Source organism: Condylostylus longicornis, unplaced genomic scaffold (assembly GCF_029603195.1).
Source record: "Condylostylus longicornis isolate FDR11 unplaced genomic scaffold, ASM2960319v2 ptg000110l, whole genome shotgun sequence".
NCBI lineage: Eukaryota > Metazoa > Arthropoda > Insecta > Diptera > Dolichopodidae > Condylostylus > Condylostylus longicornis.
The window spans coordinates 1667370-1684469 of NW_026578078.1; the positions used below are offsets into that span (position 1 = coordinate 1667370).

Here is a 17100-nt window from a genome sequence, read left to right on the forward strand (position 1 = left end):
ATCTACTTTTACATTTAATGCTTCTGTTATAAACACATTCCCAATAGATTTTGTTTAATTCCTTTCCTAAGTGCTTAAAGTTTGATCGATAAATAAATTCATTAAATACTAACAACATTCCTCCTTTCCGACTAAATATAAAAGGTTGAACTTCATCTTTAGATAAAAGTGTTTCTCTTTTTACTTTTCTTATACCTATTTATAAAATCACATCAAAATAAAATTTAATATGAAAAAACACAATTAAAATCAAACATAAAAGTAAAAATATTTAAAATATACAGTTAAAACTTATAAATAAAGAATAAACTTTTAAACTAATTCATACAGTAATATGAAGCAAGTTAGTTGTTAAAATATATTTATATATGTATGTATAAAACTTTAAATATTTTGTTTTTTTAGAATTTATTACAAATATTAGTGTCAATTTAATTGCATAGTTTAATTTAATGACTAAGAGAAATGTTTTTTGTTAAGATAACTTTATTTTTCAAGTTTAAAATGAATTACAAATTTTTGGAAATTTTATGTATATATATATAATTAACATTAAAAATTTTAAATTTCTAAAATAAGGCATCTTAATCATTTATTCTTTATATAATAATTTATTTGAATATAAAATATGTAATTTAATACCGAAATAAAACAGAAAATATCTAATTTATCATTTTTAAAAAAATTTTTAATTATTTTTAGGGGACTGCAGATTTTTTTTTTAAATTTATACCTATGTATGCATTTAGAGAAAAAACAAATGAAAGGCAACTTAGAATAAGCTACAAAAATTTAATGGTAATTTATTTTAATAAAAAATTATTTCTAAGGCCGGAAGTTATTTTTTTAAAAGAAAGCGGCTTAAGCGCGCTTTAATTTTTTTTCTAAAATCTTCTGGACTCATGGAATCATCATCTTCATTATCATTTTCATCGTCTGGGTTTATATTCATAATTTGCATTTCATCAGCTTTACTTGATGTTGTTTGCTCAAAAGAGACATTTAAATTAGCACCTAAAGAGTTTTCCTCTTTAGTGAAGGCATATTTTGGTGGAATTGACGGTGAATCTTTTTTTGATGCGGTCAATCTTCTTATGGGAGATATTGAACGTTTCTCTTTTCTCGTCTGAGGAGAGGAATTTATCTCAGACGCCTCTGCAACAGATTTTGGTGCCGATTTCATAATTAATGTTGTTGGTGTTGTACTTTTGTCAAATGCTAAATCGACGTGACAATGCTCTTGGTCAATTTCATATGCTCGTTCATTGCGTACTACGACTTTAGCTTTGCACTGTGCTTGTTTACCATTTTCGTCATTTTGTATATAAGAACATTGATAAATTCTACAATTAAAAAATTAAAAATCTCAATTGATTAAAAGCAAATACAATGTGTATACATATGTATATTTACGTACGATAAATTATTTCTCTTGAAGGAATATTTGTAATGATGCCCCTTAAATGCTAATTTCATTGCACCTTTAGTTGAAGATATGAAAACTACTTGGTAGCTTTCACCTAAAGAAAAATAATCATTTTATTTTTTTGTTCTAATCACAATAAATATTACCTTTCAGCGCATCTTGTATTTGGTCTTTAATTGTCCTCTTTTTAGCTTTTCTCTTCCTTACAGGGGACTCCAAATCGTTTTTTATGTAAATGTATTCTGTAAAATAAAAATTTATATTTACAATTAGTGATGATGCAAAATTATTAACGTCTTATAAAAATATTATCGAACTTAAAACCAAGTAAAATAAAACAAAAATATTATTTGAAACCAAATTTATTAAACATAAAATTAATAACATTGAATAAATAATAATTGATATTTAATTACAAAATCCTGGTGGGAAAATTTTTAATCCATCTGAAATAAATAAAAAGTTAGTAAATTTATTTTGTTCTCACTTTTCCGAATTGATTTTAAATTCCAACTTTACATTATTTTAATAGTATTTATTAATACACATAAATTTTCCCATGTTTTTCTTTTTATTATGTCAAATGTAAAAGCTTGCAACTTGAGTTTTCCATTTTAAAAGTTGAACAAGGTGGTGATATTATTTTTTTCACTACAATTTTAAAATTTTAATTTTATTAAAGCACTTAACTATCAATTGACTTTGGCATCCTAACCCTTAAACTTAAGAATATTATAATTGTATATTACGAGTATATTTAATTATAAAAATGGAAAACTACAATTCCGAAATTTTTACACAAATTTTATTCCTCAAGCCTACTCTAATTCTATGACAATTTGTTAATGACGTTCAAATTTTTTACTCAAACCGAATTTGTAATAGAGCTTATAAATTTACATACTAAAACTCAAATGTTGATTCCTCAAGCCTACTTGAATTCTATGACAATTTGTTAATTGTTGCTGAATTTGTAATAGAGCTTATATATTTACATACTAGAACTAATTACAAACTAGAACTCTATACTACCAAAACAATTTGACGTTAATTTTCAAAATTATGTTAATTTTATGCCGGAATTCAAAGAAAATTGTTCAGATCACATGTTCCATCTGGTATAATATTTGGCATAAAAGCTTTATTTGAAAAAAAAATTCATTGATTTAATAAAATATCAATAAACCTAATATTTTATTTATACATCCAATAGATGTTAAAAGATGGCGCATTGATTGAAATAAAAAACATCACGGCCATTTTGTGCGCGAAATTTTTGAGTGAATGTGATTCGGATCTAGTACATAGTCAGTTTTTTTTCGATCGCGTACGTTTGTTTTTTTTTTCATTTTTAATAAAGTTAAATTTCAAAAATTGCTATACAACTATTTGATTTTTTAAGTATCTATCTAGTTATCTTAGAAAATTTAAAAAATAAAAAAAAATAATAGTGTAAAATAATTAAGTTATTGTGCATTGTATCTGGGATAAAAAAAATGTATAATGTATGTAGTACATAATATATAAGAAAATACTTCTGTAAATTATTTGTGCATTGTGTTGATATGTACATACCTATATTACATATTTGTTTTTTTTTTTAAATTTTTAATTATGTATATTTGCTGAAATTTTTGAAAGGATTCGTAAAGGTAAGTGCAATTGCTTTTAATAAGAATTAATGCTGATTGAATATTTTAGGCAATATGTTACGCCACTATAATTTCTATCAATACAACAAATATATCAACACAACTACATACATAAGTATGTTCATACATAATATATAATATGTTGTATCTATATACATAAATTATGAACATATAATTTGAGAGTTTTTCTCAAAAGAAATATTTTTCATTGAATATTTCCTAAACTCGGTTCAAGGAAATATATACATACATATATACTTATTTATAAACTAATGTGAATAATATTTTATTTTACATAAAATTGAAAAAACTAATGATAGCACTGTTATTTTGAATAAATGTGGAAGCAAAATATAAAATGAAAATAAATTAATATGCGAATGTACATAAAAGTCTGGATACGCAACGTGAAAATACTTAAATATATACAAATATACATGTGCATATATACGTGCATGATAGGAAATAAAAATATGTACTTGTTTTAATTATTAAAATAAACTTAAAATTTTAAAATTTGTCGGGCATATACATATATTAAAGGCTATTTCAAAATAACTTCAATACTTTGAAGAAATTCAATCAGCATATTTTGTTTTTAGATATCCAAACATTTTATAGCTATATTCAAGTAATTTAAATTGTAAACAATTTTCATATATAGATAGGATCTACCTTCCTATTTAGTAACTGAAAAACACTAAATGATCTTTATTGTGATATTTTGATACGCAGTAGTTGTATCACATGAAGTGGTACTACCACGTCTAAATTCTGGTACCTAGTCAAAGACGTGACAGTTGTTGTAGTACCAACTTGAAATATGAATTCAAATGTTAGAATCATTTCGTGTGCTGTTTCTGTACAACTTTTCATACTACGTAATAGTCACTTATTTTCACCTGAATATTCGAATTCAACAGGCCACCACGCTTAGGTCTTTTGTTTAAACTTTAAAGTATAATAAAATGAAAAAAATAGTGAAATTAGTAGTTATAAAAGATATTTAATTAATAATTTTATATTACTAATTTTTCTCTATAAATTTTACAGAAGAAAAAGGGTAACAAATACGAAGCAATTTAAAACTAGTAATAAAATTAGTGGTAGATCAGGATTGCCAAAAGTTTTTCGGGATAGTCAAGCAAGAATTAGAAATTTTCTTTAAAGAATCTCAAATTATATTTTAAAAAATTTTTTCGAAATTCTGAAATACTTTTAAATTTAAAAATTTTTTGTTGTATTTTAATATTTAAATGCATATTTATGTGCAAAATTTCTTTGAAATGCTGTAGGAAATTGCAGGAAAACTAAAAAATCAAATCTATTTTACATGATTACCAAAAAGGTATATAGGAGGTGACGTGACGTGATAGATTTTTTATCACATTAGTTATGATAGTTTTTTTTAATACGTTAGTGACGCGACTAACAGAATATGTCATTTTCATATATACTATATCATATATTTTCATATATGTCATTTTCAGTTCAGTTCAGTCAGTATATGTCATTTTCATTAGTACTTCTATATTTTTCATATATGCATGCACCTATATGTATAAGTCATGCCAACTGTACTGACTATAATAGAATGTCATGCCAACTAAAATTCCTTATTCATTTCAATTTGCAATAATCTGTTCTTTGAGTTGATCACTTTTCAAAACACCCATAAAAAACTAAGTGTCTCAATTTTAATTTTCAAAAATGTGACAGAAAATCTGACGACAAAAAATTAAGACACTATTGTTTATATACATATATGTATGTACGATAAAATCTAAGATTAAATCTATGATAAGGTTTTATGACTACATATTTCCATACCACACTGACATTCTCAAATGGAACTTAAACTTTTCGTCAAAATTTTATAAATCAAAATTAAATCATAAAATAAAAATTTAGTCAAAATAAAAATTAGCTGATCGCTGCTCCAAACTTTAATAAAAAATTAACTGCCACCATTTTACTTTTAAAAAATCTTTCAATTTAAATATCAACTCTGGAGTTTTGTTAATTATTTTAAAAATCTGTTAATAAAAAAAATCTCAAATCTGTCAAATATTTAAAATCTTTAAAATATTTATAAAACCTTAAAATCTGATAGGTATCCCTAAAAAAATGTTTGAATTAAGTAATTTTAGTGTTTATACTTCATTTAAAATGATATGTAATGGAAAAAATATAGAAAATTGATGTCTCAGAAAACATATTGGAATTCTAAACTAATATGTACAAAATATTTAAACTTGAGTATAGCTTATTATTTATCAATATTTCAAATTTTATTGCAATATTTTTATTCATCGATAGATAAAAATCTCTTTTATTTCCTAGTTTATCTTTAATTCTTTAGTTAAATAACTAATATTTACTAGTATTTTGAACACAACTAAGTTGGATATTTCCTTCCTTTTTCTTTTTTGTGTTAAGACAATTAATTGTTAAGGTTCAGTAAAAATAACTTTTTTAAAGTCTTCAAACTTAAACAAAGTTTTTTTTTAGACCAATTGTAATAAAACTAAATTTTTATATTATATTTAAATATTGCAATAAAAAGAAATATTTTAGAAAATTTTCAAAGTTGAGATGAATTTTCTAAAAAAAAGCAAAATTAAATTTGTTTCTTTTAATTTTCTTGCTTCTTTTTTGCTTATTTAATTTTACATGTTTATTTCTTAGTTTTTATCGAAATTTCATCTCAATTTCATTCAAATTTTATTAGTAGAAAAAAAAATTAAAATACAAAAATTTATTTATTATTATTATTTAAAATTAAATATTTTCACTATCAAAGTTGAAGAATTTTTCAACAGTTAGGGACATTAAGGTAGGTCTGCTAGGAATTTTAAACTAATATTTTACATACATAACATTTAACATATTCTAAGTAAAAATTTGTTTTTGTTTTCGTTTTTAATTTGGATGCGTTTTCCAATTAACGATATAAATATTCAATGCACAAGTACAAAATTTCTGTAAGTGAAAAATTAATTGGTGTGGAAATTGTTTTGAAAAATAGTGTACAAATATGGTTTTAAATTGAAAGTTTTGTATTCTTCAAATAAAACTAAAATGTTATTTGAAAAAAATTAAAAAGGTGTTCTTAGGTTGTGTGCAAAATATTGGCAATCGCAAATCTTTTTTTTTAATTTTAAATCTATCTTTGAGGTAAGTAACGTAAATAAGGTAAGTAAGGTAAACAAAAAGGTCAGTTTCGTAAATTCCAAAAAAATTCAAAAATATAATGATTACTAAAATAAATTTTGAAGCTCTAGTTACATTAAGTAAAAAATATAACGTTCCTAACACACTAACTAAACAATTTGGTTAATAGCAATCGTCTAAAAATCTATAACTATTTTATAATGGTTGTACATAATTATTATCAATTATTTTCTAATTTCCAGTCTAATAATCGAAATTCATAATTATAGTAAATGATACTATAGTTATGATTCCAAATTAATTTAATTATAAATTATAATTAAATCAAATATAATATGTATAATTTATTAGAATTTTGATTCTATTAAATTATATTCTAATAAATGTTATTTTATATTTCAGTAAAATTTTTTAATTTTATTTATCATAGTCATGAATTGATGACTTTTGATCTCTTCTTAAATATAGCAAAAATTATATTACTATACTACAGTCAATCAATTCAAGGAAAATTAGTTCCTTTAGGAATTAAAATGCTTTTTTAGTAACTTCAAAAAGAGTTTCTATGTGTTATAGACTGAAAATTCAAATTAGAAATTAGCACTTCATTTATAAAAACAAAAAAATTTATAAAAAAAATATAAAGCCTTAGTTTTTAGAATTCTATTAATACCTATAGTTTCGAAATATCTGGTAAAAATGCATTTATAAAATGTAAGTTAGAAATTTTTGAACATGTGAATATATAAAGGCATATCCACATTTATACGATCGGGAATTTCAACCTTAAGATAAAAATATCCGTATATTTATGATAAATAATCGGAAATTAACAAAATTTTGATTTGAGTTTGAAAATTGAACATTAACTTGATTTGGCGTATTATACTATAATAACGGATCTGTTCAATTCTGCTATTATATAATACTTATTCTTATAGGAAAAAATTCAAAAAATCGTTTAAAATTGAAACAAAATTTTAAATGAATAGAAAAATAGTTTTTAAAAGAATAAAGAAACAAGAATAATTAGAAAAAATAAGTTTTTTTAAGTTACAAATCCAATCTTATAAACAAAAGCCTTTATTTGGTAGTGCATTTAAGCACGAAATTGACGACAACAAAAGTAGATTGTCGTCAATTTCAACCTTAAGTGATATAATCAATTATTTTGGCAATATAATCGAATTAGTTCTAGTAATTTTATTATAATAAATGGTGAAATAGTTTTTGAATTCTTCTATAAAGAAAAACATTATCGAAAAGTATTTTCAAAACTATAATAAATATGTTTTAAATGTATGCTAGTATATAATTATAATAAATAAAGACATTTTCATAAACGGAATACTGCAAAACAATAACTGCGAAATATTACATTGCAAAAATATAACGTGATGATTATGCAATATATTTTTAATATTTTATAAAATCAAAGCAGTTTATATGATTTAACTGCACTACATATACTAATTTCGCTACATTGCGAAAAATTAGCAATGTTTATGAACTAAGTTAATTATGTGTTTTCATAACAATATGAATATCATAATGGATAAGTTTTCCTATTAAAATACCCCTGCCCCTCCCAAAGAAACATAACATTAATTTACATTACAAATTTTTACTCGTTTTTCTCAACAATATTAAGTATTTCGTGTTTTTAATATTTTTGCTATTTTATTATTATATTGTTCTTTATTATGCTAAGCATATTTTATTTTTTCGTTTGTTTATTTTTCTTTCCTTTTTTCCGAAAATTTTCTTGCAGATGTTATCAGCGAAAGGGAAAATTATGATTCACGTTTTGAATTTATTCAAAGTCAAAGGAAAAAACCGATTTTAATATTTGAACGTAAGAAATATAGATGCGAAAAAGCGTTTTCAAATGGTAAACAATATTGGCGTTGTATTAAAGCGAATTGTCATGGTCGTTTAATAATACAAAACGGAAAAATAACAAAAAGACATAATCATGATAATCATCTTGAAAAAATTTATATACCAATTAAGTTTCCTTCAAAGTAAATAATGCGTGTAAGAAAAGGTTGAAATGAAAACATATGTAATGAGAAAGAATGTGCAACAACTTATTTAAATTTTAAATTGTATTAAGTTATTTTTATAAAAAATAAATTTTTAATTTACAAAATATCAACTTACAAAATGTACTAGATTTGTTTGTTTGGTAGCACAAATTATTAAAAAATTAGAAGAAAAATTTATTGGAAAATTAGCAGATTTCTTGCACAAGGGATTACAGTATTGTAAACATTAATGTGTCAGTAAAAATTATTTTCATCAACTTTTTTCAAATAAATTATTTCTAATTTAATAGTATTATTAAATTTTATTTTCTTTTTATTTGTATTTTCAGGTTGTCCTTTTAATATTTTAAGATTATATTTTTCGTAAATACACTACTTTATTTTTATTAATTTAAGTAATATTTTTAGACGTTTTGTTGACTTCAGGCTATGATATATGTACGTTATTTTACATGTACATACGAGTATATGTTATGATTTAGGAAATCCTACCATGGTGAACATTTTCAGAAATTATTTTTTAGAAAATATTTTTTTTCTTATTTTCTTTGTTATTCTATATTCTTGCCTACTTTAACCAGATGTATAAATTTTCTAGTTAATTATTTGTACCATAACTTCTCAAATGCATAGTAAGAAAAGTTTTAATGCAGTTCGATCAAGCCATTATGTAATAAATGTCATATATCAATTTTTTTTTAACCAATATTACAAGAATTTAATGAAATATCCGAGCTTGCATTGAACAAACTTGTTTTTTAAATGACACTTAGCAGAATTGATATAAATTTTCGTTTTGTATTTTATTAATTTGATTAAATATATAATAAAGAATTGAGTAAAAAAAATTTCTGTGAAATAAAAACAATGTTAGAATTTTACAGGTTTTTGTTTTTTTTCCTTTCCTTTCTGCAGATTGTTAACTTTATAGATTTTTAAGATATTTTTATTTTATATAAATAGTATCCATACTTTATATATTTATAATTTTAATCTAAAAAGGTTAACTATATTTAAATATTAATTATTGCTTTAATAAAGTTTTGTATACAAATTTTGTGAAAATTTTTAAGAAAATTGTATATGATTCTTTTCTCATTATTAACATTTTAATTTTGTTTTATAGCAATATTGTCAGCAGATAGAAAAGTCTTTTATGATTGTCACTTTACATTTATACTGAAAGATAATGGAGCAACACATCTTTTATATAAACAATATCAGTATAAAAGGAAAGCACGTCTTCAAAAGAGTGGTTTAGAATATTGGCGTTGTGTAAAGCGCACATGCCAAAGTAAAATAAATTTAAAAAGTGGTTTCATATCGAAGTGTACACCACACAATCATTATCCATAAATCAATTTAAAGTATATAATTTTATATTAATTCAAAAATTATCAAATGTAACAGATTTTCATTACTAAGTACTTATTAAAAAAATGATATTTTGGAAATACTGTGTTTGGAATTTCAGTTTTTATTTAATTTTTGTGTATAATATTGTATAATGATAAAAATTAAATGTTTATGCAAATATGTATATCGAATAATTATGATTAATGGGTATTTAATTATTTACATGTAAAAAAAATTAAATAAATAATTTAAGAAATTTATAAATTGAGTTTCCCTATGCTCCCAATAGGAGTAAGGAAAAAAAATAAAAAAAATAAATTGAGTTTAAAAATATGATGCTGAACATATTTAGAATAATATTTTCACTCTACTACATCTGTATTTTGAAAATATGGATGGGGGACGAAAAAAGAGTTTTAAAATCTTATTAAATATATATTACAAATTTTTTTTTTTAATATTTAAATATAACTTATCACATATTCAGTTTGTATAACAATTTTAGATTTGGCGAGAGTCTAAAATAATGATAATTTGAATAATTTCGCTATATCTTAAAATAACCGCTTGTTAAATTTTTTTTTTCTAAATGAAATTTTTTTATTTCAGATTATGAAATAGTTTATAGTCAACGTGGTCATCCCTTTATAGTATACAATAATTATTTATATCGTAAAAATCGTGGCAATTATTGGCGTTGCATAAGATGTACGAAATATAATTGCAAAAGTCGTTTAATAGTTAAACCAAATAAACCAATAGTGTGTATTGAACAGCATACACATGATATGGAATTCGAAAGAATTGGAAGAAGTCGTGATAAACGGAAAATCTTTAGAAAGAAATTTTATACTAAATATAATACTAATATTAAAAGTAATAGTCACGAACGTGTAATAAATGTAATTGATAATAGTGAAGAAAATGAAGATGATGATGATGATTATGTCGATGATTTTGATAAGAATCAAACGGAATATGCATTTCAAAATTTTTTTCTATAATAATATGTTGTGTCCTGAAAAGTTAAAAATAAATTTTACATCTTTATAAGAAATTAAAGGGGTTGTTTTGAAAAAGGGATAACTCCACAGTCATAAATTCTTTGAAATAATTATTAATACTGTTTATATTTGGAATTACTTTCACAAATAATGATTTTTTTTTAAAGTAAATGTGGATATATATTTTGAATTATCCCTTCATACTTGGGGTTATCCCATTTTTGACATTAATACCAAAACTTGTTTTAATTATACATATTTTACTTAATTGTATTAAAAATTACAAAATAGCATGGCAATATCTGTAAAATTATAACTTATGTCTTAAATATTAATTAGCTAAGTAACCCTTGAATACGTTTTTAATTAATAAAATAGGCGTTTTTCAATTTCATTTTGTGTTGAATAGAGCCAACAATTAAATTTTTGTACATTTTTTTTTTAAATTATGTTATTTTGATTTTAAATTTTATTATTTTGAATCTAAATATAAAAGTCTGTACCTCATACAAAGGGGAAGCAGAGTAGAATGTATAAATACAGAAATTTGTGTAAAACTTATCGGTCTACAATTTTTTCGAAAAACATAATTTGCAAAAACACTGCGAACCCAGATCTTAAAAAATGTTGTTGAATAAACAAAAAATATTTTATTTTACGAATAACCTAAAATCCAAGAGTCAACATTTATTAGACAAAGCAAATTTATGTCCGTAAAAATCAATACATTAAATTCACTGCAAATTTAAAGTAAATACTTTGTAAGTTTCCTCTAATCTTTGTATGACAACATGTCAAGCAGTATTACGTATATTTCGTTAATTATACCATGTATGTATACAATAATGTATTAATATAAGTTAATTATACCACGTACGTATACAATAATGTAAACTTGTTAAATTTTTTTGTAAGCTTATTTATTTCTGAAAAATACATAAATATTGTAATTTTATTTTTGATTATTCTTATTTATTATTTATAATTTATGCAGTTGCAGATATAATTTTAATACATATAGATTGTGAGGTCCAATAGCATTCTGTAAAAATTCTATATTGGAACTTTAGATATTTTAAAAAATTAAGTTAAAGTAAAGTTGTGTATAGCCGAATATTTTATATTACAGTCGTATCTGTTTTCATTCAAACTCCTAGAAAAAACCAAAACCAATTTATTTAATTCGGGAGAGAACCATAGTTTCATAAAATTTATGAATTCCTTTAATTAAATTAAATAATATTTTAAATTTAAGTAGAAATAATATATTAAAGTGTATGTATAATGTATATATATATACAAATTTTACATATACAATGTGTATATATACTCTATATTATATATATATATATATATATATATTATACATATATAACATAGAGTATATATTATACATACAATTTATGAATATATAGATCAAAATTACAATTTTCATTTTATTAATAAAAATAACAATATTCCAGATAATTCTCATTCACCGCAACGTATTAACCTTAAAAGAATAACATCTATTATTGCTCCTAATATAATAAATAATTCTGCTAGTGCAATTACTACAACAACTACTTCTACTGGTAATTTTACTACTGCTACAAGAATTGCTACCAAAATATCAACTAATAATAATATAAATACAATAGAATCGTTGTTAACCGATAATTGTAATGTTATCACTCCATTACAATGTTGGATTCCAAAAGCCGATTTAAAGTTTATTGCAAATCAAAAGAAGGGTACAAATCTTATTTATAATGGCTATATGTATGTTAGGGAAGCAGCTTATAATTTAACTATTAATTGGATATGTTCACGTGGTAATGGTAGATTTAAATCAAATATGGAAAAAAAATGTCGTGCACGTTGTGTAACACATAAGAATGGATCTATAAAATTAGGAAAACATTTACATAATCATAAACCTGATGTTAAGTTTCAATAATAAATTAAATTTTCATTAAAAGAAATTTTATTTAAGTACCATTTTAATCTTTGGAAAAAATAAATACTAAACGAAATAATTACTTTCATTTTAAATATAATTAAAATTAAAAAAAAAAGAGAAAACTATTTATTGTGTTTTATTGTTTTATTCGTTGAAAGTTACTTTTATAATATTTGTTGAAAGTAATTAAATTTTTTCATAATTGTATTGAACTTTTAAGCCACTGTTACTTTGACAATTTGGTATTTGTTGATTGATTTCCGTCTATGCAAGTTAAATAGTAAAAAAACATGTGATGATTATTATTGTCTTTTGAACAGTTTTAGTAATTTAATTTACGTAGTTTTAGGGAGTATCTTATAATGTTTAAAATGTGATAGGGCAATCCATGTAAACAACAGTTTTTTTCAAATATTATGACATTAGATTTTGCAATTTTCAGAATACTCATTTCTGCTGTTATGTTATATTTGTATTGGGAAGAACAATTTAAAACTGTAGACCTTTTACAACGTTTATTTTGCGTATTATACTCTTGCAGTTAATTTTTCAGAACGGAATCTTTGAAAAACTTGTAATTTTCCGCTCTCTTTGGAGAAAGACTTTTTTTAGTTTATTATTCTTCGATGTTTATTATAAAATTTAACTAAATTTCATTTCATTTACATGAATCTAACGCATAATAGTCATTCAATGAATTTAGTGTATTTTATTACAAAAAATCTAACACATATTTTAAATGTTTTCTCAGATAAAACATACGAATTATATGGATCCTCAGTTCTAATATACAAAAATTATAAATATTACATATATAAAGATCGTGGAGATCGAAAATATTTACGCTGTAATAATTTCAGTAAAGGGTGTAGAGCAACTTTAACTCAGTATAAAGGAGAACTTACGAAACGAAAGGAACACAACCATTTACCGGAGGAGTTCAAAAATTGTAAAAATAGTTTTTGCATTTGATATTGATTTACCATTATAGGCTATATAAGTTTTCCTTACATTTTTTTGAAATTGAATTTTCATTCAAATATAGATATTCAACATATCCTATTAATTTACAAATTATTCGGTACACATTATATGTGTAATAATTGATTCGTTCTTGTCAAGGAGTGAATATTTTATGCTAACAACTTTGAAATGAATATTTAATTTCAAACTATATATTTTTTATATGAATAAAATAAATATAGTTAAAAAATTTTCTAAATGTTATATTTTTAATTTTTAGCGGGGAATTTAATGAAAAAATTATTGCATAAAGGTCACATGTTTTATAAATGTTCTGTTGATTATCCAAAAATTTCCTGGAAGTGTTCAGTTGAAAATTGTCCAGCAACTATCTTCACTGAAAATAATGAAGTCGTCTTAGAAACAAGTTTTCATTACCATTAAAAAAAATAAAATAGAAAATGAATTTGTAATTATAACAAAATTTTATTATTAGATTAAAAAAATGAAAGAAAAATAATGAAGAAGAAATTTCGTTTAAAACTTGTGTTTTATTTATTTTTTAATATATATTTTAAAGTAGTTTAAAAATATTTGAGTAAAACCAGAGTCATTAATATTTCTGCTGTTTTAAAATTTTTAGAGGAATAATTAATAATTCAACATATAAGCTAACTTAGCACAAAATCGAAATAAAAAAACATTTGACATCTATACTGCCTCATATTGTATTTAATAATGTTTTATTATAAAATTTAGGTCAATTAATTTTTAAGGTGCTTTAATTTAGTAAAAAAGCTATCTCAAAAATATGGTTTTAACATTATGTTTTTCAAAATATTGCTTTAAATAAAAATATAGTGAGTAATTTAATTATTCATATAAATTTTCACATAAATAACTTCACGTTTCATAAATACTGTAATCAATCGCAATATTTGTGAACACAAATATGTCGCAATATACTGCGTTATATTTGTGTTCACAAATAAATGTTGCTAACTTAATTTATTCACAGAAATAGCTAATTTTCCGCAATATAACAAAAAAGCTGAGTTTAATCAAATTAATTGTTTTGATTTTTTAAATACATACTTATATTTTTTTGATAAGTTAGAACAGTTTTTGAGCGTATTTGATTTGCAACATTTGTTTTTGAACATAAATTTGACGTTTATAAAAATACCATATACATTTTATTTTAAACTTTAGTCAATTTGACTAAACTAAACTTTAACTAGTTTTGAATGCATTTTTTTCTAATATATTCAAATAATTTAAACTCTATATTATTTCTTACTTAAATGTCATAAATAAAATTTAAAAAGTTCCCATGTTTATGATATTTTTGTATTATTGGTGAGTATAATAGTTTTTGTGCTTTGAAGTTCATAGTTTTGAGAAAAATTAAAATAAATTCGTTCTTTTGAACAAAGTTTCTTTAATAAACTAGAAAAAATTAGAAACTTAATTAAAAAAACTTAATTGAAAGTATATTAATAATTTCATAGAATATGATACATTTTTTATTTTATTTAGATTTTTTATGTTTATTGATCAAAAAAAAAAAAACATTAAAAATTTTATTTCAGAAGATCCGGATGCACCAATATTTGTTTATAGTAAATATGGTACAAGACAATTAGTATTCAGGAGGCACACATTCAATAGACATGTAGCTAGAGAATCAATAACATATTGGAGATGTTGTCAATTTGCAGTGTTACGCTGCCGCGCCAGAATGCGTACAATAAATAATATTTTAACGATATTAAATGGAGAACACAATCATGAAGTTATTAATAAAACAAGAAAATATGGTTCATTAAAAGATAGTCAACATAAATCGTAAAAAAAGTATTTCAGAATTTCAATTGATTTATAAATAAAAATTAAATTTTATTAATAAAATGTATACGTATGTGTATATTATATTTATATATTTATGTATAGTGCATATGTATTAAAAAATATTTTTTTTTTTTAAATAAATGAATAAATTTATTTAAATATGAATATGTAGGCATATTATTGTATTAAATGTAATCCAGGAAAAGAAAATTTTGCATGATTTTAGAAATTATTTTTAAATTTAATGATGGGTTCAATTCATTTTAAAAATTGTTATAGCTAATTCTAAGCGCAATTTATAATGCACATAGTTTCTGGAAAAAATGAAAGGAAATTTATCAAAATATTTAGTGCAAAATCGAATTTAAAAAAATAAATGAAATAATTTAAATTTGAATAGTTAGGAAAGCGTTACCAGTAGTTTGTTTTTATAAAACGAATTTTCAAATTTTATTTCAAATGGGTTTTAATATATACTGTTATTTTGAATGTCAAATTGCTGCTGTTCGTCAAACATTTCCTTAAAACTTTGAACTAATTATAAAATTATGGTATTCATCGTTCGTGTGAGTATTTTTTATCTTGTCTTATGGTTTCAGAATTACTTCATTCTCTGTTTCATTCCACTGACATTAAGAAATGTTTATTCGACTGAATTTTATGCGATATTTTCTCTATATTTTACTTGATTATTTTTTAAAATGTTTTACAAAAATTTTTTAAATAGTTTACAAAGTTTGAAGTATGTACATTAAATGCGCATATGCAATTAATATATTTACAAATTTTGTACAAATGAATCGCGTTAAAGTTAGTTTCGTAAAATTTGTCTGTAAACACTTTAAATATGAAAATGGTGTGAACTTATATGAAAGTAGTTAATAAAAATTTAGAATAAACATATTTATTTATTTGCGTTTCTAGGACATTTTTCATTTAATTATTAAGACATACATACATATATATTTTTGAAAGTTCGTATTTCTTAATTTTAGTTTTAATTACAAAATATCGAATAATTTTTGTCGATAAGGAAATAGGTAACGCTAAAAAAATTTCAAACATTTTTTCTATTTTAATAATTTGGTAACCAGATGTTTATATGCTTTATATTTTTTGTATTAAAAAAATTAAAAACGTACTATTTGTTGATATTTAACTTTAATTATTTTTAATGGTGTATTTAAATTTAAGAAACATTATTTTAAAAAAAAATATTTAATAAAATCTAATTTGTTTAACAAATCGCAAATGAAATATATAATTTTAAATATAGAATAAAAATTCCAAAAAAATAAAAATTCTTTTTAACATTTTTATTTAGTGAGAATGAAAAATGTAAACACCAGAGACTACTAATAAAAAAAAGAAACAAAAAAAAATAAATGTTAGTAAAACTTTATTTAACAGGGTAAAAATATTTGTATTGAATTAATCATATTGCTCACACAATAATAGTTATTGCAATTTTGATTAAATTTTAATTGAATTTAAAAAAAAAACTTAATCATTATAAAAAATGTTCTTTTAAAATTTCTTGTATACTAATATTTTGTATCTTTTCTTTTTGGTCTTTTTTTTATGAATTTTTTTAGAAAAATATTTTTCTTATATCACTGGGTTTCGTGGTAGTCGAAAATTAAAAGTTGGTAATTATACATTTACGAGAAATAAATCCTGTGGC

The 17100-nt window shown here is 22.3% G+C and overlaps 2 protein-coding genes across 26 annotated transcripts in view; one reads left to right on the plus strand and one right to left on the minus strand.

Moving 5' to 3' along the window:
• The window catches only part of LOC129614541 (modifier of mdg4), a 91771-nt gene that overhangs the window by 40084 nt on the left and 34587 nt on the right, over nucleotides 1-17100 (plus strand). Inside the window, exons 5-6 of one of the 25 annotated variants that reach the window (XM_055529206.1) lie at nucleotides 13354-13551; nucleotides 13846-14024. The exons of 19 other annotated variants lie outside the window; for them this stretch is intronic. In XM_055529206.1, coding sequence (XP_055385181.1) covers nucleotides 13354-13551; nucleotides 13846-14009 — 362 coding nt within the window. In that variant the 3' untranslated portion in view covers nucleotides 14010-14024. Of the gene's footprint in view, nucleotides 1-8023; nucleotides 8503-10265; nucleotides 10728-12123; nucleotides 12687-13353; nucleotides 13552-13845; nucleotides 14025-15157; nucleotides 15423-17100 lie in introns of those variants that run through there. 5 more of the 25 variants (XM_055529197.1, XM_055529203.1, XM_055529227.1 and 2 more) reach the window with 5 other exon arrangements.
• On the minus strand, nucleotides 533-2248 carry LOC129614545 (modifier of mdg4). The gene is made up of 4 exons (XM_055529236.1): nucleotides 2117-2248; nucleotides 1573-1668; nucleotides 1418-1520; nucleotides 533-1343 (listed from the first exon to the last, which is right to left on the minus strand). The coding sequence occupies exons 1-4, from the start codon at nucleotides 2133-2135 to the stop codon at nucleotides 839-841; spliced, it is 723 nt and encodes a 240-aa protein (XP_055385211.1). The 5' UTR covers nucleotides 2136-2248; the 3' UTR covers nucleotides 533-838.

Bases quoted from the DNA above. Each gene is read 5' to 3' on its own strand.
- LOC129614545 (XM_055529236.1), bottom strand. The intron at 1,521-1,572 runs GTAATATTTATT...ATTTTTCTTTAG, and splicing joins AATACAAGATGCGCTGAAAG to GTGAAAGCTACCAAGTAGTT. The intron at 1,344-1,417 runs GTACGTAAATAT...TTTTAATTGTAG, and splicing joins TTCAAGAGAAATAATTTATC to AATTTATCAATGTTCTTATA.